The following is a 23,599-nucleotide window of genomic DNA, read 5'->3' as shown; positions in this document are numbered from 1 at the left end:
TCATCACTTTCTTTCTCCTTTGAAACAAGCAAGAGAGATTTAGGGGGAGAAAAAAATAAGTATAACTTCTTTGCTAAAAGTTGATCCAGTAATGGGAGGGGGACACAGGGAGCCTACAGAACCAGGATCCCAGCTCATGGGCTCTCAGGGGTGGGGAGACAGGCAGGCAAGCTCCGTGTGTAAAAGAGGACAGCTGGTTGATGAACTCGCTACAACTGAAGATGGTTCTGGAATTCCTAGTTCCAACTCTCCTATGCCCATGGGGATGTCCTGACATTATTTACAGACAACCGTTTGTCCTCCTATTTAGAGGACTACAACTTTTATATTATGTACTAAACTTTCTAGGTTCATATGAAAGGGAATCCCCTAGATTAAAAAAGGATTAAGGGATGTCAGCTCTACTGCAATATATGGACCTTATTTGGATTCTGATTCAAACAACAAGCTATAAAAACAAAATAAGATGCCTGGGGAAAAAAAAAAAAAAAAGATGCCTGGGTCGCTTGGTCAGTTATTCAGCTGTGTTGGGCTCTTCGTTTTGGCTCCGGTTGTGATCTCAGGACGGTGACTTGGGGTCATGGGATCGGGCCAGGGCCCATTACAGGGATCCATGCTCAGGGAGTGTGCTTGAGATTCTTTGTCTCCCTCTCCTTCTGCCCTCCCCTACATGCACGCACACACATAATCTCTCTCTCTCTCTCTCAAATAAAATAAATAAATAAATAAATAAATAAATAAATAAATAAATATCAACCCCTCCAAAAAAAAAAAAAAAAAACAAAACAAAATGAGGCATTTATGAGACAATTGGAAATTTGGACATTGAATTGACAACAGAGGAAATAAGGGACGGATTTTCAATTCATTTGAAGTGTGAAACAGTATTGTGGTTATGTTACTTTTTAAAAAGGATCCTACTGTTTAAAATAAATACTGAATTGTTTATAGGTAAAGCATATGTCTAGGATTTGCTTGGAAATAATATAGGAAGAAGGGAAATAAATGGAGGTAGAGATGAAACATACTGGCCATAGGTTGATAATTGTGAAGAAGAGTGATGGGTACAAGGCATTTTATTATGCCATTTTGTCTACTTTTACTTATGTTTGAAGTTTTCCTTAATAAGTTAAATTTTTTTCTGTATCCATAAATTTGCTGCTTGACTTTTGCTGTGCTGCAACTAGTCTAAACCACTCCTTTACTTTCCTGTACAGAAAATACATGAAAGAAACAACCTAATAGACCCACCAAGAAGACATTTGAGAAGAGTAGGGCTCAGCTGCCCAAATAACCAGAAATGAGTGAGACTCTACCTGAATATTTTCATGATCATTCGGGTGCAGCAGAAATTGAACCTCTTGTAAAGCTGCCAGTTGAGTCTTGCTACTAAATGTTAACACTTCTGAAGTTATTAATTCAGCAAAAATAGTTTTAGGAAACCCCAAATTTCCTGTTCCTATTGCTGGAAATGCAATTGATCTTAAGGACAGGCTCTCCGTGATTTCCAGACATTTTCTGATTATGTCTCTCATGATCTGAAAAGCACAAAGCACATCTTTATGCATCTTTCCTAGAAAGGGGAGTTAGAACAAAAATGATGAGAATTTAGCAACTTTGACTATGATCTCTGTCTACTCCTCTGCTCTCAAGAGAGGCCAAGGGCAGGCAGAAAAGGAAAGGCCAGTTCAGGAGTAGACAAGGAAAAAGAAAAGGAAACCTCAGAGGCCCTCTGAAAAGATCCAAACTCACTTAACAACAAAGGAAAGCAGCAAAACAACTACTGCTCTGACCCTTCATTCTCTTCCATTCTTCACGCCCTCACCTTGCTATCCTCACAGAAGACGTGTCATCTTCAATAACTCTTCCCTGAGCCCCAATAATGATTGAGCACTATAGTCCACTTATATTATTAACTAGTCTCCCCGGGAGAAGTCAGCCACGGCTGAAAGAAATGGCCATAGTGATAGAACGTCCTGATAATGTGACAGACGGAGAGGATCCAACCTACATGATACTGAGAGGAGGATCCCAAGCGCTACCCAGTTTCCCAGAGAACCGCAAACTTGGCCCTACCTTTTGTGAAGACGTGCTGCCCTCTTCCCAGTCCGGAGCCACCACGTGAAGCACGTAGCGACAGTGCAGATCGCATCCACTGGTTTGGAGAACTGTGCCCATGCCAACAGCCACTGATCGTCCCACCGTGTCCAGTTCCTCCTGGAGCTTTGGCCCAGCTTTTGCCAAGAGGGCTTGGGAAAGGAGCCCTCTATTAAGCTTGAGATCCACGGGAACGGAGTTGACAATAACGTCAGCCTTAAAGACGAAACCAACTTGTTTCAGATGCTAACAAAGAGCATTCCTCAGGGTTTACCATATTTAAGCCACTGGGTTTGGCACTACAGTGGGGAAACCATGAAGATTATTTTCAGAGACTGAAATGCCACCCAAGGCAAAGTCGTGCTAGATATTTATTTAATAACACTCCGGGGGCAGCCCGGGTGGCTCAGCGGTTTAGCGCCGCCTTCAGCCCAGGGCCTGATCCTGGAGACCTGGGATCGAGTCCCACGTCAGGCTCCTACATGGAGCCTGCTTCTCCCTCTGCCTGTGTCTCTGCCTCTCTCTCTCGAATAAATAAATAAAATCTTTAAAAAAAAAAAAACACTCCCAGGACAGCAGAGAGCAAAAATCGATATATAACTAGTACAGGGTTTCTGAAGGAGAGCAGAGCCAGTGGCTGGTGGGGTCTGGGGCAGGAATCAGTGCACCAGGCAGAGGGAGACGGGCTGTCACCTGGGAGGGAACCTGCACAAACACAACCCCGGGAGGTCTGAGCTGTGGTCAAACTGGTTGGACCTGACAGATGTTCTAAATTGGGCCAGAAGACCGGAGAGGGGACGTGAGCAAGTGATTTCCAAAGCTGCCCCTCATGGGTCACCGAGGAGTGATGACCCTGGTTCAGTGCCATTGACAAGACTCCCATCCTCTGCTCGGATTTTTCTGTATCTGCTCTCAGTAAGTTTGGCAGGAAATTAACTTCAGATCTGCCCAAATATGACAGGTGTAAAGGCACTGCGAAAAGCACAAATGTGGAAGTGGTGACCCTGAGCGTAGATGTAAGATATTGCGGGTTTTCACATCGGCTGGAAACCACTAGCAGGTCCCGCCATTGGCTGGCCAGTCTCTGTTGGTAAATGTCTCAGCGAAGTCGCCCAGTTTTCTGAGGAAGCCCCACCTGAGAGGCTGGGTCAGGGGGGCACGGGGTCTCCCCCTGGGTCCTAGCCGCCCCCACCCCACCCCCGGGACAGGCTGGCTGGGGTCCCAGCACCGCGTGGTGTCCTGCAGGCGGGGACACTCACCGCAGCTCTCTGTGCATCTCCTTTCACCAGGAGGACCCTCAGATTGCCCTGGGACAGCGACACCTGCCCGCTTGCATGGACACCTGTCGGGCCGGGCTGCACGGCGGCGGGTCCAGGGGCCTCGGCCAGCGCTGTCACAGTGTCCGCGAAGGCCTGGACGGTCTTCTCCGCTGCATCCACCAGGTAAATCTCTTTCAGGGCGTGCCCATCGTGGCTCAGCTGGCAGCTTTCCTGGACGGCCAGAACGATAGTCCTGACACATACAGCTAAGGGGAAGCCGAAGAGTCCGGAGCTGATGGCAGGGATGGCCACGGACCTGCAGCCATGCGCCTCGGCCAGACGCAGGCTCTGCTTCACGGCCGCCTTGAGCTGGGACACGCACCTCGAGGCCTCGCTGTCCTTCCACTGGGGCCCCACGGCGTGGATGACCAGGCGGTAGGGCAGCTTCCCCGCCGTGGAGGCCACGGCGCCGCCCGCAGGGACGGGGCCCACCGTCCTCAGCAGCCGGCTGCAGTCCTCCTGGAGCGCGGGGCCTGCTGCTTGGGCCAGCGCGGCCGCAAGGCCCCCGCGGAGCTGCAGGTCCCCGCTGGCGGGGCTCACCACGGCCTGGGCGGCGGGGAAGCGGGTCAGGTCGCCCCGCTGCACCGCCAGGGCCACCCCAGGGCGCAGCTCCACCCGAGGCAGGCCCCTGTGCGCGTCGCCCCGGCCCGCCGCCCCTGCGGCCTCCTGCAGCTCCAGGCAACAGCCGAACCGCCGCTGGACCTCGCTTCTGTAATAGGGCGCCTTCTCCCGGAAGAGCCGGCCGGCCCCCGGCGTGTGCACCTGCAGGCTTTCCACGCGCACGGCCTCCCGCACCTGGCCCAGGAGCCTCACGCCCTCCAGGACCCTGGCCCGAGGCCCGATCAGCAGGACGCCTTGGGCTCTGTTCTCCGGATTGAAAATGACCTGGACGTTTGTCCTCTTCATCTTCTGCCAGCAGAGCTTCTTCTCTCTCCTCAAGTAATCAATGACGATGGGAGGCTCGATTTCGATCAGTCGCTCTACTCTCATGTGCTTTTCCACAAAGTTGAACAGCAAGCTGTGGGTTTCATTCACTTGGCTCGTGCAGCCGGCGATGACCACCTCGGCTTTGGTTTCTGAAGTGAGCTCGTCGATGATCACAGTCCTAGAGGGCGAATTATGTCTCCTGTGCAAACTGTGAGTGAGCCCTTTCCATTTCCTGCCTTTAAGAACTTCCCTGTCCTTAAGGTCCAGGCGCTTGTAAGTTAAGGCGGTGACCATCTGCTTTGCGGCATCCGATAGGACTTCAGAGGAATAGCCGGTTAGGACAACAGCTGTACCTGCTAGCTCATAGACTGCAAGAATTTTCTGTGCCACCAAAAGAGACTTTGAGAATTCTACACAGTCTACTTGTTGCAAAAACTGGAAAATCTCAGGGGGAAGCTCGATGCTTTTTTGAACCATGATGTGCATCTTCTTCTGTATTTCACACTTTGCTTTATTCACATCTGCGTGGAGACCCTTGAAGCACATGTGTTGAGAAGCTTTGTCATAACACATCTCCACCTCTGGGCACTCAGTGCGGAGATGCTCTAGGGCGTTGCTGTGACACAAAAGAGAATACCTTCCGGGAGAAAGAGCCACTTTTTCCTCTAGACTTTGCTCTTCTCTCTTAATTTTTTGAACGGTACTTTCTATTAATTCCTTGATTTGTGGCTCCACGTTCTGTACATCCTCTGATTTCCCCACTAGGGTTACAGTCCCTGTCAGTGTATCAAACTCTATCAAAATCCTGTCGTCTTCTAAATGATTTCTTATGGTGTCCCACACCATGGGGTCCACAGTAAGCGTAGTAACTTTATACTTAGACCTGATGCTAGAGAATGCCATGGAAACATCTTCCCTCCAGGTCCTGATTTTCAGTCTACCTAGACAGAATAATGTGGTCGCAGGTCTGACAGTAACTTCACCCCTGAGTTTAGACCATATTAGTTCACAGTGACATCGTCTCGCTTCATCATTTATCTCCTTGATCAGATGATTTTTTTGCTGCAAGAACCTCCATAAGGGAAGATCTAATGGTTCTCTGAATGGTGCCGGAAGCTTGATCAGAGGTTTTTCCTTTCCATACAAGGCTGTGCCCAGAGAGGTATAGTACGGAAACACAGAGAGTGGCATATGTTTGAATTCAAGTTTCTTGGTCATGATGGTGCGTAACACTTAAAAGGAAAGAAATAAAATCATTCCAGTGTGATGTTTCAAGTGGAAAAAAAAACACTTCACTATTAGAGGAAAAAAGAATCCTAATGATTGTAAAGCTTTGATGTTATAACGTGCTATTAGAAAGCAGCACTACTCTCAAAGTGCTCAAGTGTAAATTGATTTTTATTAATCCTACATAGGTATCCTTTGTTTAATGGAATACTTTCCAACCAAGATCACTCTATGTTGAAATTCTGTTAAGTAAATTCTATTTTCTGTTTTCTGATAACACTGCTGTATCACCACCAGGCTAACAAATAGATAAGAATTTGTTCACAAATATGAGGGTCATGTTTGCCCTTGTGCAAAGAATATTCTGGTGCTCAAAGCAAAGCTCGTGTAAGAATCATGCTATATGCTGCTTCTTGCGCAGTCTCACAGTTTTAGGCTTCTTGGCTAATTTAGATTCTAGTAACTCCTCTAAGAGAAAGAGCATAATAATAATTATCAGAGCTTACCATGTGTCAGATGCCATTCTAAGTTCTTTCCACATATTTATTTAAGCTTCTCAACAACTCTTTGAAGTAGAGGCACTATTATTATTAGTTATTGTTAGTTATTAGGTGAAAAGGGTCTAAGAAGGAAGATAATTAGAATGAATTCCAGTAACACCTTGGATTAAAATAGCATCCTTATAGAAAGATGTGAAAAATAACTTCACCTTGTGCATGATTGTCTCCTAGGCCTGGAGCCGGATGTCACAAAACGAACATGGCCTTCACAGGCCAAGACACATAGCTGGAACTTTCCAACATGGCTCTGTATGGGCCCTGAGCCTGGGCAGGACCAGTGACCACTAACATGTACTGAGACCCACCATGTGCAGGTATCATTTCATTCGATCCTCACAAATTCTTCTGAGGCATGTAATAATGTGAGCCTTATTTTATAGGTGAGAAAACAGGCTTTGGTGGGTTAAAGTAACTTGCTCAACACTGGACCTGAGTAAGTAGGCATTTTTCCAAAGAAGACATCCAGATTGCCAACGGACACACATGAAAAGATGCTCAACGTCACTCATCATCAGGGAAATACAAATCAAAACTACAATGAGATACCACCTCATACCTGTCAGAATGGCTAGTATCAAAAAGACAAGAAATAACAAGTATTGATGAAGACGTAGAGAAAAAGGAATCCTCATGGACTCTTGGTTGAATTGGTGAAGCCCCTGTGATAAACGGATAAAGGGCAGTGGGAGATACAGGCTTCCAGTTATAGAATAAGTAAGTCACAGGGATGACAGGTACAACAGGGGAATAGAATCAATGATATCGTGACAGTGCTGTATGAATGGCGATAATGGTAGCTACACTTGTGAGCAGAGCGTATAGAGTTGTTGAATCACTTTGTTGTGCACCTGAAACTAATATAACATTGTGCGGCAACTATACTTCAAGAAATATATATATAGGGGCGCCTGGGTGGTTCAGTCAGCTAAGCATCCAACTCTTAGTTTTGACTCAGGTCGTGACCTCAGGATTGTGAGATAGAGCCCAGTGTCAGGTTCTGTGCTCAGCATGAAGTCTGCTTGAAATTCTCTCTCTCCCTCTGCCCTTCCTGCTTGTGCATGTGCTCTCAAATAAATAAATAAATAAATAAATAAATAAATAAATAAATCTTAAATATATAGAGATAAATAATAATAAATAAGTAAAGTAATAAAGTAATTTGCCCAAGATCACAAAGCTAGTAAGCACCAAACCCAGGATTTGAACTCTGATCTGACTGACTCAAGAAGCATCACAGATGTCACCTTGCTGTGCCTTAAATTCTCCATCCTGTTTCCTCCTCTTCAAGAAAAAGTAACTATATGCACAGCATTACTAGGATTCAGTGAGCTACTGTGGCAGAAAACACAGCAAAAGATTTTACTTAGAGTAGGTTATTCAATAAGAGTTCCTTTCCTTAAGATTTTGTGAATCAGATCTTGTAAAATTGAACAAAGTAATTCCAGAATAAGTGCCTGATTTATTCCTCTCAAATAATCTACGTAAAATGTAGGTTGCTGGCAAATTATGTTTTTAATCCAGCTTTTGCTACAGTTGGCCTCATTACTAATAACCCATTGTAAGTGGTGAAATAGCCCATAGGAAAAATTAATGTTATAGGTGAACAGGAGATTGGGAAAGAATGAAGAGCTTAAGAGCATAGATTAGGGGCTAGACTAACCAGGTTCAGATACTGGCTCTGTCACTTACTAGCTGTGTAACCTTAGTCAAGTTATTTGACCTTTTTGTGCCTGTTTCTTATTTGTAAAATAGGGATCACAGTACTAGCAATGTCCACAGAGCAGTGTCTGCGAATACACTTTGTAGCGCCCTGCAGAGCTATGCAAATGTGAGTCATAATTATAAGAGGGAGCAGCCAAAGAAAGACAGGGAAAAATCAGTGTATCTCAGGCCACGGAGAACAGAGAGTTCATAAGTTTAGATGGGGAGGCATGGCCAACATAGTGACGGAGGGGAACCTTTGAAGAGTGCCCAACTGGTCACAGGTGCAGCTCTGCATCAAATAACCCTAATTACATAGTTCCTATTATTAGTCATCCATGTGTAATGCAGACATCCTGAGGACAGACCCAACTGCACCAGGCCTTCAAGAGGTTCGAAGCCCCACCATAAATTGGGAGGTTAACTTCTAGGCAGCTTCACGTAGCTCTCTCCCTGGGTCCAAGCCCAGGTTCAGGGAGATTTAAACCAATTGTGACCTCTTTTGTCCCCTTGCCCAAGGAACACACTAGGACTTTTATTCCATTTTAATCCAAACCATACCTTCACTCCAGTTTCCCCAACTCATCAAAGCCAAAGGGAGTTTCCTCCATGTATCTCCCATGAAGCAGTTTATCTTCAGTGGGTGGAATGCCACAGGATCATGTCTCATGCTCCCCCCATTAATCCCAAGCCCACTGTTCCTCCTCTCCCTAAGAAGTTGGCCTCCCTGCTTCCTATTCCTCGGCCTCCACCTCCAAACACCAAGTGGAATCTCCAAGCTGAGTCTACATGTCTCAGTGAACTGGCCATCTAATATCCAAAAAACCCTCAGAAATGATTCCATGAAGTTCAGCTGGACATGGTTTTTCACAGGGTTGCTGCAAAGAACAATCTAGCAGACATCCATTGGATGCCATTTACTGTCCCTGACAGTAATTTCTGAATGATGAGACTGACAGGCGAAAGGGGAAGTAGTGATACTTTATAGGAAGTGTATGTGTTTCTGAATATTTCTTTACCTAACCTTGTTGAAATTGAGACTTTCTACCAAGTGTACAGCTGAAACACACACGATTTTAATTTCTATGTGAGAATTTACATCCTTACAACTCCCAGTGTTTTTTATATACAGTATTTCAAAGAGTCTACGAATTATATATTTTTCACTCTAGCTAGAAACTCATGAGAGAATCTCCTTATGTCTTTCAAAACTTAGCATTGCTTCTCTAAAGTTTAAATCACTGGACTCATTAACTATCATAACCCAGATTAACAGGATTACTAATTGGATTTCCAGTGAAACTTATGAATAAGAAGTAAAACGCATTAGAACCTAACTGATAACTTAAGCTCTGCTAAAATGGTTTAGATTATGTCAGGTAGGTTCACAGAATCCAGGCTCATAGATGTTACCTTTTTTGTCAAAAAACTCAATCAGAGCCGAATTCTCTTCTGGAAAACATTCAATACTGGCAACTCTTCCTCCTCCATTTTGTGGATTTTCAAATAAACACTTCAAATTATAGTCATTAACACCAGGTGGCAAGTTTTCAACCCTGATTGTTTTTGTCACTTCCAGAAGTCTTGGAGAAAGCTGAAGTTGTTTCACTGAATGGTGCCTGGCACAATCATCAACAAATTTGATGGCATCTACAAATCAAAATCAATCGATAGATCAGTCAGGAAATTATGATCATACCTTTATATTATACAGAAGAAACTGTCTGAATATTAATTGAGATAAAGAAGATAGCTAAGCACTCAATTTTTATTTTTATTTTTTTAAGCGCTCAATTTTTAGAGGCAAGATTTTAATTTCTATGTGAGAATTTGCATCCTTACAACTCCCAGTCTCTGAACGGTCGGTTATACACACGTGAATGTTTCACCTGGCTTACTGCCCCGGAGCTGTGTCCTCGCCTGCAGTCACAGCTCTCTCCAACCCCCCTTGACGTCCTACCTGGGTGCTCTCTCTACGATACAAATCCTCTCACTACATTCTTTTCTCAAGTCCTACCATGGCTCCCCATTACCTGTAGGAATCAGTTCACGCTTCTTAGGCTCAAAATGCCCTTGGTTGGGTATTTGACTCCAAAGTAATTACCAAACATCACTTCTGGTTATTTCCTGCCATTCGTTTTATTTTCCATATTGTCCCCAAAACTAGCCATTATTTTGAAAACCCTATTCTCTTTTGCCTCAGTATATATAATCACCTATATCTAAAATCTCTAATTTTTTTTTGTCTTGGTCCTATTCCTCCTTCAGGACTCTGATTATCTCTTTCAAATTAATAAATATCGAAGGTGGGCCCATGATGTGCCCGCACTGTGCTGACCTGGGGTTAGAGATGAATATAACAAGTCCTTGAAAGTTCACCATCTGGGAAGGAGGGAGGGAGGGAGTCTTGAAAGTACACAAATGGCCTATTGCGGGATCAGATGAGGCAGGAGGATAAATAAGTGGAAATCCCACAAGGACTCGCAGAGAAGGTGGTTGCTGATCTGAGTTCTGAAGGATGAAGAAGAGTTTAGCAGATAGATAAGGGGAGGAGAGCTTTCAGGCAGAGAGAAGAGCAGCGGCGGGAAACAACAGTGTACTGGGGACCTGGGAGACTGGGACCACTGGAGCATCGACCTCATAGACCTCATAGACGGGAGAAAGCAAGGCAAAACCAAGCCACCTTGTTTGGATCCCCTTCCCCCCCCTTCCCTGAAGCCTGCTGTCTTATGGCTGAGAGAGGCAGCTTCTCCTCTCACATCTTCATTTTTCATTTACTTACGAGTCTCCAACTCCACAGGAGTTCCTCAAGAGCAAGCCAAGAATTATTCATCTAGGTACCCTCAGCACATAGGCAAGTGCCTGGCACATAGCAGTAATCACACATAGTAGGTGTGATTAATGAACAAAAGCAAGTCCACTTAGTTTTTCCTTTATAAAAAATAATTATACATTTGAAATAAGAATAGCACCCTTCACTGAGCTCTTACTATGTCTCAGGTACTATATGAAGGGCTTTGCACACATTATCTCATTTAACCCTCTTAGAAGCTGTATCAGGTAGGTGTTTTTTCCTCTATTTTATAGATGAGAAAAGCAAAGCCCAGAAGGTAGTAACTTGGACAACCTCAGAGAATTAGTCAAATGGTGGAGCTAGAATTTTGACTTCATGACCTGTGCTCTTACTTAGCCATTCTCCTACCATGGCCATGGGACAGTGTAGGCTCGGATTAGAACAGAAGAATCCCTGGTCTTTCTGGAGATAACTCCACACACAGACCTTGAACAGCACTCATTTCCTGCATCACGTGCACTTACTCTCCTGCATATGGGATGACCATGCTAGTACTAAGGAAATATAGGATAAAGGAAACAAGACAACAGGCTGTATAGAGGTGGGCTGCCGAGGTTCAAATCCAAGAATTGATTAGCATCTTCTGCATCTCCGGCTCCTCGACTATAAAATGAGGAGTGATAACAATGATCTCAAAAGGTTGTTAAAAGGAATAAATACATTGACACATGGCACAGGCTTGGCAGACAGTCCCTGACTTACAGTATCTCTATATGAGTGTCTGCTGTTATTATCATTATTACATTCCATTAAGTCTAGTTTGGTAACGCAGATCAATATTTACTTCTCCCAGTGAGATAACACGTGAAAATGCTGACTCGACTCCTTAGAATTGCTTTAATAACCTAAGACTTTAGATTTCTATTTGGGTGTATAATCTGTGTCTATTGTTCTGTCTCTCTCTCTCTCTAACACTAACACACACACACACACCCTCATACAATAAAGTCTGATTTACTGAACATACCAGAATTCAGTTTCAAAACAAATCTTCTCTTTCAAAATAAAAAAGCATCTATTCTAACTTGGAATCTTCTCTTACTAGCTACTGGAAAAAGTCAAACTTTCAGAGAGATTCTATTAGCTGAGTGTCTCAGATCCCAAAGTGCGGTGCAAAGATTGGCAAACGCAGCATTAATTGATCTTACCTGTATGCGTTTGAAAGGTAACTACAGCAACATCAAAATCTCGTAATACTTCCACTTTGAAATCATTACTGGACAGGCCGCTTACATTCTCCACTAGCAGGATTAACATTATATCAGTTACATTTGCCTTGAGATTCTCAAATGCAACCAAAGAGGAAGTATTTTCACATTCTTCTGAGGTATCTTCCATTCTCTCTGCTCTTCTACTGAGAGAAAGTTTTATATCCAGTTTTTCTGACACATCTGATTTTAGGAGGACAAAAGAGGCACAAGATGTTACATTTGTCTACCATGGTCCTAGCAAAGTAAATTGTCATATGACACTGTCCTCTTTCCTTCTCTTGGCTAACTCAAATAAAAACAGATCTTAGAAGGCTTTTTGTTTAATTAAAAATAAAATGTAGCATTTAACTGTCTATTATTGATGAGCCTGATTTTTGGTATGCCCCTCCTGCCTTGTCTTTCTGAGGAACCTGTCTTTCATAGCATTTGACATATGCTTCTATCAAGCACCTCATTCTAGTTCTTGAACTCAGCTTCTCAAAAGCAAGGGACATGTTTAGTCATCCTTGTATCACCGGCACATGGAATATACTTGAGGCTCAATAGCGTTTGCTGAATCGAAGATTTACTGCTTGGGCCACTGGAGGAAGGCAAGAATATCTGATGACATGTAGCACATTATGCTCTGAAAAGTAATATGTTTTCGTCACTGAGAAGAAAAAAGAGAGTCGTTGAATGACAAAGGAACATACATAGAAAGTAAAATTGGCCAGAGAACTGTATGTACGCATCCAGCTCACCGGACAGCAATCCTCCCAGGCAGCTTGGTCCTCTGCATTGTCAGCCCTACGTGAGCCCTAGCTATGCACCAGGTCAGGCCCACTCTCTGCCTGTCCAGGGCAGTATGATGCGTATGATAGGATCTTCAGACATTCTGTGAGTGATGATTCCACTGGGGCCCTTACTACGCTCAAGGCACTGGAGGTGTGGGGAGGGGTGCACACAGAAAACAGCAGATAAGGAGCTTACAGATTTTCTAACGGAGACACACAAGAAAAATGACAAAAGGAACTGACATTTGTAAACATCTATATGGCAGAACAAGATGCTACGTGCTCACCAAATTCCATTTAGTTTTCTTTCTGGGCCACATTTCCCAGACTTCCCACAGTCGAGTTCATGTGGCTAATGGAATATGGGTGGAAGTGTGAATCGCACTTGCACGCCTGGCCGGTACAAATCTCCTTTATGTGAATCTCCATTCTCCCTTGCAGTGACATTGGAGGCCACAGATCAAAAGTAATGTTGCCAAGAGATGGAAGGAACCTGGAATTCCTGAATGGCTGTGAAGCGGTGTAGACGCCTCCCTTCCCCAACTGCTGACCACACTGACCTATGATGTGGGTGGTTGTTTGTTCCAGCAGTTAGATCTAACACCCTGATACGGACTCCTGCTCTGCGCTGGAGGTAACATCAGGTACTCATGCCAAATACAAAAATAGCTGGAGGATTCAATAATAACACAGCATTCAATGAGACAGGTGTGACAAAGCAGAAGGACTGCCAGGCTGGGGGTGAGGTTGTGGGAGTTCCACCCCAGACACTGCCACATTTCAGCCATGCGACCTCAGGCATGTCTCTTTACAAAACAGTATTGGATTAACCGAATGGTAAGAGCCTTCCCAGCAGCATAATTTTATGACCTTATGACTATTAGAAGGTTCATCACAAGAGAGGCCTGGTTAACTGCCAAATCAAGAGCATCAACAATCCAACCAGGAACCCGAGGGAAACAAGGAGACTAGGCTGCCTTGGAAAGGTGTCAGGAAGAGGGGAAGCTCAGTGGGTCTTGAAAGCTCTCTCGAGTTTAGATAGAAGTGGGGTAGCGGGGATTGTGAGCCACAGAAGTACAGCAGAGCACCGTGCCTGTGCCAGACTATTCAGGAAATGGTGATCTGACCGATGAAGCTCAGGGAGCACTTGTGTGCAAATATAAGAAAAGGCCAGAAAAGTCAGCTCCATCCAATGTGCGGTGAGGACTTTCTCTTGCAGTTGGTGGTAAGGGGGAGTTGTGGAAGGTTCTATGATAAGGAAGACAGGATATTTAGCAATAGTAAAAGGGCCGGTCAGAGTTAAGGGGAAGGACATCAGATACAGGGCGGCCAAGCAGGGTGTGCCTGCCACGCTGGATCTGTGAGGTAAAAATGGGAGCCTGGTATGAAGGGGGGACAAATGAGGAATATTTTTTTAAAAATTGATTAAAGTCTCCGTGACTAATTTAAAGGAGAGAGATGACTGAAGTTTCTAGCAGGTGATGGGCAGACTGGTTGTGTACTTCAAGAGAAATAAAAGAGCCAATCATGGTACTGGTTTGATGAAGAAGATGACACAGGTGGCTTTGTCATGGTGGCTCTAACGTATTTTCCAACAGGAAGGCCAGACACAAGGTTTGGAATTTGGAAGAGAGTCCAGGCTAGAAATATAGACTTGAAAAAGCCAGAATTTGCTAACCACACGTGACCAGTATTTCTCTGCTCTTGCATGTCTCTCTTCTACAAGTTCTTCTAATTGCTGGTTTCCACCTTTCAGACCCAGCCCAACTCAGCTTAGCCTGAAACAGGACATTAGCTCAGTGTTCACACCCTCTGGTGTTGGCATGTGGCTTGACTGACCTACCCTTCCTCTGTCAACTGCTTGTCCCTCTCCAACTTTAAGCCCCGGGCTGTGGGCATGCCCAGTGGGCCCAATGTGCAGTATTCTCTGTTCTCCTCATCCCCGAAATGTGGGACCTATTAGGAAACCATCCTCCACCCTGATTTTGCTCAGTTCTGAAACCTGTCTACACCATTCCAACTAATTTCAAGACACTTAGCTTTAGGGTCACTATCAGGATTCAATGTGCAGCGACCATTGGACAAGGGACACCCACTTATGTCTCTTAAAGGGGCCAGCTAGCTACCTTGTTAAAGACTGCCCAACTTCTTACTGTTGCTTACTATCATTAGAGTCAGGGTCATGCAAAAACAGGTCAGCGAATGAGTCTAAAGTCTCCAGGACAATGAAAAGTCCATTGGTGGGGCGGGTCTGGATGGCTCTTTCTGAGAATATACTTGGTGTTGTAAGCAAATCTGAAACAGCGCTGACAAATCAGTGAAGACAGAGTTAGGGTAAAATCTATGGAACCATAAGAAACACAGACTTGATTAAAGTCTAGACTCAGGAAGTGGCACAGATATAGATGTACCAATATAAAACCACTTCCCGCTCTAAAATTGAGCTTGAGGGTACAGCAGCTAAGGCATTTGCCAAGAACAGATAAGGATTTAGGGAGCTCCCACTGTTACGTGAGCCAGTTCCATATCTGCAGACTAGAAATCAGGAATTACTCTAGGAGACAAAAAATTCCTATCTCCTAAGAACCGTGAGCTTCTTAAGAAAACCCCACATCCTAGATTCTACAGTTGAAGAGTGTCTCCATGTTAGGTAAAAACAATCCACACATCCCTATCCGGTCGGTTTGCCGAGTTAAGGCAGCTCTCAGCCTACTGCTATTATCGAAAGAGAAAGTTGCAAAAATCTAAACATATTCTCAAGATGGCATCAATTTTAGAGGATAATAGTTTATATATTTTTGGGAATTCCTTTTCCCTAAGATTTGGATATATGTACCACTTTGTCTCTCTTGCTCAGCCATTCAGGACACGTCATCACCTCCTCCCCTTTATAACAGCAGGCTTCGCCTGGCAAACGAGCTGCTTCTACACTACCTGGCAGGTGTACTGCAGGCCATACCCAGACACTAGATAAGTAGCAGAGTCCATAGCAGAGGTTGCAGGCTGTTTCCTACAGCAGATGGGATGAGAAGAGCTGCTGCTGGTCTAGGGGTGCCACACCCACATACCGCACCCAGCACTTAGAAGTTTTTGTCCATCCTCCTGTTGTGGCTCCAGAGGACAGCACCCTCCCTATCCAGTGCTTGGACACTGACTTAGCCACACATGACACACACTGGCACATCACGTCCTTGCTTCATGATGGCTGGTTGGGCACAGGTGGGCTCTGAGTTTATCACCATCTCCCAGGCACCTCTTCACCTCCCCTCAATTGCAAGGTGTTTCCCAGGCCCACAGAGAGAGCTGTTCCCATCCTCCTGACCTGAGACCTCAGGGGGCTCCCCCAGGGTTCACCCTCAGCACAGATGGCTGAGGGTATGTAAATGTACACCCCACTTTGTGAAGTCAAGAAGAGAAGGATGACCCCAGCAAGTGCCATCTTTGATGAATGCAAAATTGCTGGCAAAGGTCAGCCGTCACAGTTCTTTGACCTTACCTGGCTCTTTAACATGATCTTTGGTCTCCAATTCCTAAAATCCAATAAACAATAGAGCAGAATCAATAAACTACTAAAATTTCTCTGCATTACGAAACTGTCCCTGGGACTGGCCTGGAGACACAGGGTCAATAGAAACAATAATAAAAAGCCCTGGCACTTTTGCTGTTGAATGCACCTCACGTGTAGCAGCGTATCCACTCAGCACAAGAATCACTGGTAAAAAGGAATCACAAATAACTGAAACCCCAATTAACACCAAGTGCTTGGGGTATGGGATAAGACCCAAAACTTCAGGCCCCTGGGTGGCTCAGGCAGTTGAATGTCTGCCTTCAGCTCAGGTTATGATCCCAGGGTTTGGGATCAAGTCCCACATCAGGCTCCCTGCTCAGCGGGGAGTCTGTTTCTCCCCGTGCCCCTCCCTGCTGCTCATGACCTCTCTTGCTCGTTCTCTGTCTCTCAAAGAAAAAAATAAAATATTTTTTTAAAAGACCTAAATCTTTTCCCCATTTAACATTTATTGAGTGCTTACCATTAACAAGCACTGTGCCTTGTGCTTTACAGAGCCTGTTTCATTTAATCCTCACAGTGATCTAACAATCCAACGAGGACTGGATTACTATCCCATTTTATAATCGAGGTGATAGCACATATAGTATGAACCACTGTCCCCTCGAAATGATGTAAAATTAAAACAGAGCAAGTTCCAGATTAAAAGCACCCAGGAAAAACAAACGCAAAAATTTACATCTGAAACCACTCTCATTATAATCTGCAAATTCTGACTTTTTCCGAAAGTGTCTAAATCATACCAAAAGGGCTCCCACCTTCAATATTCCAAAACCTCCCCATGACCATTCTCACTCTCTCCACATCTATAAGATGCATTCTGTTGCAATTCGATTTATATTTGTCTTCCCTCTATACTCTCCATATTGAGATTCCCTTCCCGCACATCTCCGCAGATTACTCTACATCCCTCTTACTCACTCCTTGACTTACCTTTGTTGGAATTTCCCCCTCAAAGACATCCTGGACTTCATCTGGGGCTGTGGGCAACTGGACAGTCAACTGGAATGTTCCTTTTCCTAGCCATACTAACTCATGGTTCTTTCTCTCCAGAACTCTTTGCTGAACTGAAATTAAAAAAACAAAAAAAAAACTATCAATCTTTATTTTTTTGGTCAATCTTTATTAACAACATTATTCCATAATTTCCATAGGGTTTCATCATTATCAATTGGTGGTTTGGTCAGTTTCCCAAGCAGGCCCTTGGGTGGTGAAAAGAGGAAGAGTTTAGCAAATAGACGTGGGTTTCGATCCCATCTTTACCCTTAGGTTTTAACTCTTGTACATGTTCCTTAATAAGTCTCACTTACCAAGCCTCAGTGTTCCTGTCTATTAAGAACTAACGAAGATGGTCTTGTACAGGTGTTACATGGATTAAACTGGAAAACATCATGAAAGACTTAGTACAGCACACAATGCTCTGTAGGCACTTAGAAAGGTAACAATACTTAGTCACAAGTGAAAGGAAATAAAGCATGCCTCGTGCTGAGCCACTGAAGGTTGGGTGCTGAGACAAGGCATGATGAGATCTATATTTTAGGGAGGTGATTTGAGTGACCATGAACAAGAATGGCCAGGAATCTTGTGAAAAAGCTATTCCACTCAGCTCTTTAACCTGTGATGATAAGAGCCTCACCTCTGATAGTAAAAGGAGTAGAAAAGGGATGGGAGAGATTAAAAAAAAGAAGAAGAGGAAGAATTAGCACACTAGGCAGCTGGGTTGAAGTGAAAAAATTAAACAGTGAACATAAGAGTCCAAAAACTTGGATTTGAATTCCAACTTGGCCAAAAACTAGATGAGTGACATTGAGAAAATATCTTAACATCTTGAGTCAGTTTCCTCCCTTTAAGGGAGGTGTCTGTGAATGAATTCTGTAACACCCGCAAGATTATGCAAATGTGTTTATAATTATAAGCAGGAGCAGCCAGAGAGAGAAAAGGAAAACCAGTGTATCTCAGGCCACGGAGAAGAGGGAAAGAATATGTTTGGAGGAGGAGGTGTGGTCAACATAGCTGGGGCAAAGAGGTCAGGGTGAAGGGGATCTTTGAGAGCGCCCTACTACCCACAGATGTGGCTCTAACGGGAACGATGTGGCATTCTGATGTGGACAGTCTGAGAGCCAATGATGCGAGGGTCTTTCACAAAGAGGAGCTGGAATAGCTTTCCCACCTCAATCACGCATGAAAGCGTGGAAAAGTGAGGCTTTCACTGGAGGCTAACTCAGAAACAGGCCCCAGAAGCAAGAGGAGAAGGAACGCCAGACCCTAATTTGACTCTTTCTGAGATGGCAGGTGTCATCACATGGACTCCTGAGGGGTTGTCCCAAGCTAGAGTGGGGACCGGGGACTGGATAAGACCCCGGAAGCCTGAGAACAAGCCAAGTTTTGTAAACCGAGTTGTCTAGAGTCGTGGATTCTGTGACGCATTCCTTTTATAATTCCCTAGACTTCAGTAGAGTCTTATCCAGGCATCTAAGCGCCAAAGCCTGTGCTGAGATTGTGCACAATACGTACAGCACCACGATTTTGAGACAGCGGGCAGTAGCCAGATGAGTAAGTGACCCGCAACGAGGACAAGGTGAATCTGGGAGGAAAAGGGAGGGCTGAAATTCTGCTGTCCAGCCACCCTTACCCATGTGGACAGCCGCCCTTCTGCACCAACCTCAGACCACCTACGTTAATTTTACTTAAAGAGGAGATGGGTTCCTTCACTCAAAAGAGGCTGAAAACCATCTGGAGCCAATGTATGGCCAGAAAGGATGATCAATGCTGCATCTGAAGCACGGCTTAACATCTTGTAAGTCAGGGGGCCTGGGGGGCTCAGTGGTTGAGCGTCTGCCTTCGGCTCAGGGTGTGACCCCAGGGTCCTGGGATCGATTCCCGCATTGGGCTCCCTGCATGGAGCCTGCTTCTCCCTCTGCCTGTGTCTCTGCCTCTGTGTCTCTCATGAAAAAAATAAAATCTTTAAAAAAACAACAACGAAAATCTTATAAGCCAATTTACACTGGACTTTTCAGAAACTGCGTGAACTATTTAAAAGTAAGATACAGCTTCCACATACTTCTGTGTGCTATACACAAAGAAGTGCTGTTGGGCTCATTCTTACTACATGAGTTATATGAATAAAGTTGGGCTACACTGCAAGCCTGCACCTGGTGGGGAGGGCGGAGGGTGGAGGGTGGGAGGTTGGAGGGAATCCCTGTAGAACTAGTGCGAGGACCGCCAGGGTGGGGTCACTCACTGTTAGCAAGTTTCTGACAGCCTGTGGCTGGGGCATTACTTCCTACGAAGGAAACTGAAACTGGAAAGGCACTTCTCACACCCCAGGACCTTTGTTATAAAAGATTCTGAGTAGTCTGAGTTGTCTGTGCTGGAGCAGGTTGGGGAGGTGGGCAGGGTGATGAGAAGAGAGAAGCCTAGCAGGGAGACTGAAACCGTTTCTGCTTTCAGGGCTAGAAGAGAATGATGATTGATGCAAAAATGGATTTTGTGCTCTTGGTGTTTTTATGCTGTTTGTATTTTCTCTTAATCATTTTCCTTTTTTGTTCATTCAGGGTTGTCAACAAGCAACTGAGCTTCCCAAACGTTAGCACACCAGGGTCACCTGGGGTGCTGGTTAAGTGTGCAGATTCCCACTCACCCACACCCGGGGCTCCTAAGAGACAGCTGGGACTGCTTCTGTTTAGTCTGCTGTGAGTCAGATGCAGAGGCCGGTGGTCCCAATTTGCGAACTACTCGAGGATAATGAGATTCTACAGAAGAAGTAAGTGTCCCTAAGGGCCAGGCCCATACGATGCTGACAGTTGCAATCAAAGTGGTCAAACTCCTCGAGGTAAATGAAACCGAGGGGAAATGGCCTGCATTGCACAGCTGCCCTTCAGAGCATCCATTCCTTGGTGAAATTAATCCTTGGAAAACTTGGTTCTTTGCTCTCATCAGGGCTTTGAGCCTAGTAGGTCTCCTGTCCCCTACCTGCCTCCCCTTGGACACACTTAGCTGTGGACCCCTCTCCTCTCTGGGTTTCATTTTTTCCTTTCTGGATCTCTGCCCTAGACCATTGCAGTTCCGCTCATGTAAGCCTCACTGGCTCTCCTCTGGCTCAAATGCTTCTCCAAATCCAGCGATAGGAACATAAAATCAGAGCTTGTCCACATCTTTCCCTATGGGATTCCAAAGGAAAAAGTGCGTGCTTTGGGAACAGCAGGTCGCAGGCCTCTTGGTACCGACCTGGTGGTGTCTTGAATGAGCGGATAATAATTGGGTGGGTGCTTTACTTCCCTTTCCTAAGTCAGGGGGTAGGGAGCGGTGAGAACTCAGCCACTCAACTGCTGGGGATGGGGAGGGATCTTCCCCCACACACAAAGCTCAAAACTCCCGACCCACATCAACTCCGAATATCAGTCTGAGAACCACCCTGACACCTAGGGAAGAGGTACCAGTGCACCCTCAATAAAGATTCTGTGTGTTGGTCAACAGCGCACGGCCCTCCACTAACTTTCTATATTTACACCCCATGTGATTTCAGGCAGCACTTTTGCGCCTCCTCCGGGTGATCCCAGAAACACTGGGAATCTCCATGACCGGTGGGAATAGCCCCGTGACTCCCCACGTTATTGAACACCTTTCTTTCCCCACCTAAAAAATACCTGAAGAAAAGGAGGCTCTCATTCTCTCACAGAGCATTGACCTGGGTCCCCAAATCCAGAACATGCATCTTCCATCCCTACGCTGATCTTCCTTGCTCCAGGACTCACCTGTCCTCACCTAGAACATTGCGTGAAATCTCCTAAAAAGTTCTGATTTGTAGCGTTTCTCCCGGCAGAAGTCCAGGTACTTACTTTCAACCAAATTCATCTCCCTAAAGTGGGTTTGGACATCCCCTCTGCCTACTGTGGGGCAAGTTCCCACCCTGCAGGCGTCCTGCAGGGCCCCCTACCATCTCAACCAACTGTCTCTTGGCCTTCATTTCCTCCCCAGCGCTTCACAAGAAGCAGGATCAATAAGACGAGGCCCAGGATTTTTAAAATATAAGCACCAGAACATGAGAGACTCCTAACTCTGGGAAAGGAACAAGGGGTGGTGGAAAGGGAGGTGGGGGGGGGGGTGACTGGGTGACGGGCACTGAGGGATGGGCACTGGGTTGTTATGCTATATGTTGGCAAATTGAACTCCAATTTAAAAATATGTTAAAAATAAATAAATTAATTAAAAATAAAATATAGGCACCCCCTTTGTAGCCTCCTGGGACTCCAGGCCGGCGCTGCGGGCCCTGCTTGCGCGCGGGGACTCAGCCAACCTCCCCGAGGGCGCCCAGCGCCTTCCAGCGCCCCGCGCCTGTTCACGCAGCCCGCTCCCACCCGACCGTCCTCCCCAACAGCCTGCCTGTCCGGGAACCGAATTGGCCCCCAGGAATCCGTTTAGACAGGACTCGCCTCCTCGGACACTTCCTGGGAGGAAAGCCCTGCGATGCAACAGCGACTCCGCCGCCAGCACACCTCGCGGCGGGCTCCCCGGGCGCTCAGTCTGCCGCCTCGCGCGCGGCTCTGCCGCCACCTCCAGGCAGCCCGCCGGGAGCGCTCAGCCTCGCGGGCTCCAGCTCGGCGGGGTCGCCCCGCTGTGTGTCCCCGGGGGGGGGGGGGGGGGGAGGCAGGCCTCCCTTTGGGGGAGACCCCGGCTGTCCTGGGTCCCCCGCACCCCGTGAACCCCTCACCGTCCTCTAGATGGAAGACCACCAGGAAGCGGGGCGGGCTGCCGGGCTCCCGGAGGACCTCGCACGCCCCGCCGCCCGACCTCCTCGCGCTCTGGAAGTACAGCTGCAGTTTGGTGGGCAGGCTCTCCGGGGGGTCGGGGCCCCAGGACCCCTCCACCAGCAGCGGGAAGGAGCCGGGCGCCGCCATCCTCAGCTCCGCTGCTCTGCCCCTGCGGCCGCGCGACTCACGGGACTTGACCCCCGCGTCCGTTTCGGTTTCGGTTTCCCAGAAAACTCCTCCCTGACCTAAGTTTCTGTCTTGCAGCAGTCGCGAACCCCGCCCCCCGCGCACCCCAGTGCTTCGGCAGAGGCTGGCCATCGCCGCTCCAAGCAGCTGGCGCGCCCCCGTTAGTGCGCGTGGGTCCCTAAGCTGGGTCCCTAAGCTAGCCCCCCCCCCCCGCGGGCCGGTCCCTAAGCTGGGTCGCTAAGCCGGTCCCTAAGCCTCCCCCACAACCCCCCCCATGCTAGGTCCCTAAACTGGGTCCCTAAACTAGCCCCCAACCCCCCTCCCGCGTGCCGGTCCCTAAGCTGGGTGGCTAAGCGGGGTCCCTAAGCCCCCCCACACCCACACCCACCCCGTGCTGGGTCGCTAAGCTGGGTCCCTAAACTGGGTCTCTAAGCTGGGACGCTAAGCTGGGTCCCTAAGCTAGCCCGCCCCCGCGTGCCGGTCCCTAAGCTAGGTCGACAAGCTGGGTCCCTAAGCCCCCCCTACCCTTACCCCCCCCCCCGCTGGGTCGCTAAGCTGGGTCCCTAAGCCCCCACCCTGTGCTGGGTCCCTAAGCTGGGTCGCCAAGCTGGGTCCCTAAGCCCCCACTTCCCTCCCCCCGTGCTAGGTCGCTAAGCTGGGTCCCTAAACTACCCCCTTCCCTCCCCCCCGCCCGCGTGCCGGTCCCTAAACTGGGTCGCTAAGCCGGGTCCCTAAACCCCCACCCCGTGCTGGTTCCCTAAGCTGGGTCGCTAAGCTGGGTCCCTAAACTGAGTCGCTAAGCTGGGTCCCTAAGGCCCCCACCCCCACGTTCTGGGTCCCTAAGCTAACCCCGCCCCCCCCCCCGCCAGGAGCCGGTCCCTAAGCTGGGTCGCTAAGCTAGGCCCCCGTGTGCCGCTCCGCCAAGCCCCAGCGGAAATCAGCGTCTCCCATCACACGGGATACCTCGCGCAGAGACCACTTCATCTTTGTCGCAGGGCAAAGTAAAATGGCTCTGGCAGGGATCCCTGGGTGGCGCAGCGGTTTGGCGCCTGCCTTTGGCCCAGGGCACGATCCTGGAGACCCGGGATCGAATCCCACGTCGGGCTCCCGGTGCATGGAGCCTGCTTCTCCCTCTGCCTCTCTCTCTCTCTCTCTCTCTCTCTCTCTCTGTGACTATCATAAATAAATAAATAAATAAATTTAAAAAAATGGCTCTGGCAAAGTGTGTTTCTTTGACATGTTAGAAGGAGGGCCCCAGATAGGCCCAGACACTGCTCAGAACTTTACCTTGCACTTCTGCTCTTGCGTCCTGTTCCCTGATCTGTTGTTAATAGTCTATGTCCAGAAACTGGGCAAGGTGGGGGCCGTCCGTTCAGGGTTCTTTTTTTTTTTAAGATTTTATTTATTTATTCATGATAGATAGAGAGAG

General features: G+C 47.0%; 1 protein-coding gene across 5 annotated transcripts in view; it reads right to left on the bottom strand.

Moving 5' to 3' along the window:
- PARP14 (poly(ADP-ribose) polymerase family member 14) overlaps positions 1 to 22,174 on the bottom strand; it is a 36,851-nt gene extending 14,677 nt beyond the window's left edge. Inside the window, exons 1-8 of one of the 5 annotated variants that reach the window (XR_011995012.1) lie at positions 21,945 to 22,174; positions 17,168 to 17,301; positions 16,166 to 16,199; positions 11,834 to 12,076; positions 9,245 to 9,481; positions 3,357 to 5,575; positions 2,077 to 2,313; positions 1,317 to 1,538 (exon numbers count right to left, since the gene is read on the bottom strand). Coding sequence is in view for 3 of the 5 variants with exons in the window: in XM_025990180.2 (XP_025845965.1) it covers positions 1,317 to 1,538; positions 2,077 to 2,313; positions 3,357 to 5,575; positions 9,245 to 9,481; positions 11,834 to 12,076; positions 16,166 to 16,199; positions 17,168 to 17,301; positions 21,945 to 22,131 (3,513 nt within the window). In the remaining 2 variants the exon portion in view is untranslated. Of the gene's footprint in view, positions 1 to 1,316; positions 1,539 to 2,076; positions 2,314 to 3,356; positions 5,576 to 9,244; positions 9,482 to 11,833; positions 12,077 to 12,346; positions 16,200 to 17,167; positions 21,336 to 21,944 lie in introns of those variants that run through there. The other 4 variants (XM_025990180.2, XM_072725036.1, XM_072725031.1 and 1 more) reach the window with 4 other exon arrangements.
- Positions 22,175 to 23,599: the final 1,425 nt, after the last annotated feature.

This window comes from Vulpes vulpes, chromosome 1 (genome assembly GCF_048418805.1).
Source record: "Vulpes vulpes isolate BD-2025 chromosome 1, VulVul3, whole genome shotgun sequence".
Taxonomy (NCBI): Eukaryota; Metazoa; Chordata; class Mammalia; order Carnivora; family Canidae; genus Vulpes; species Vulpes vulpes.
This window is presented reverse-complemented; position numbering and strand designations above follow the sequence as displayed.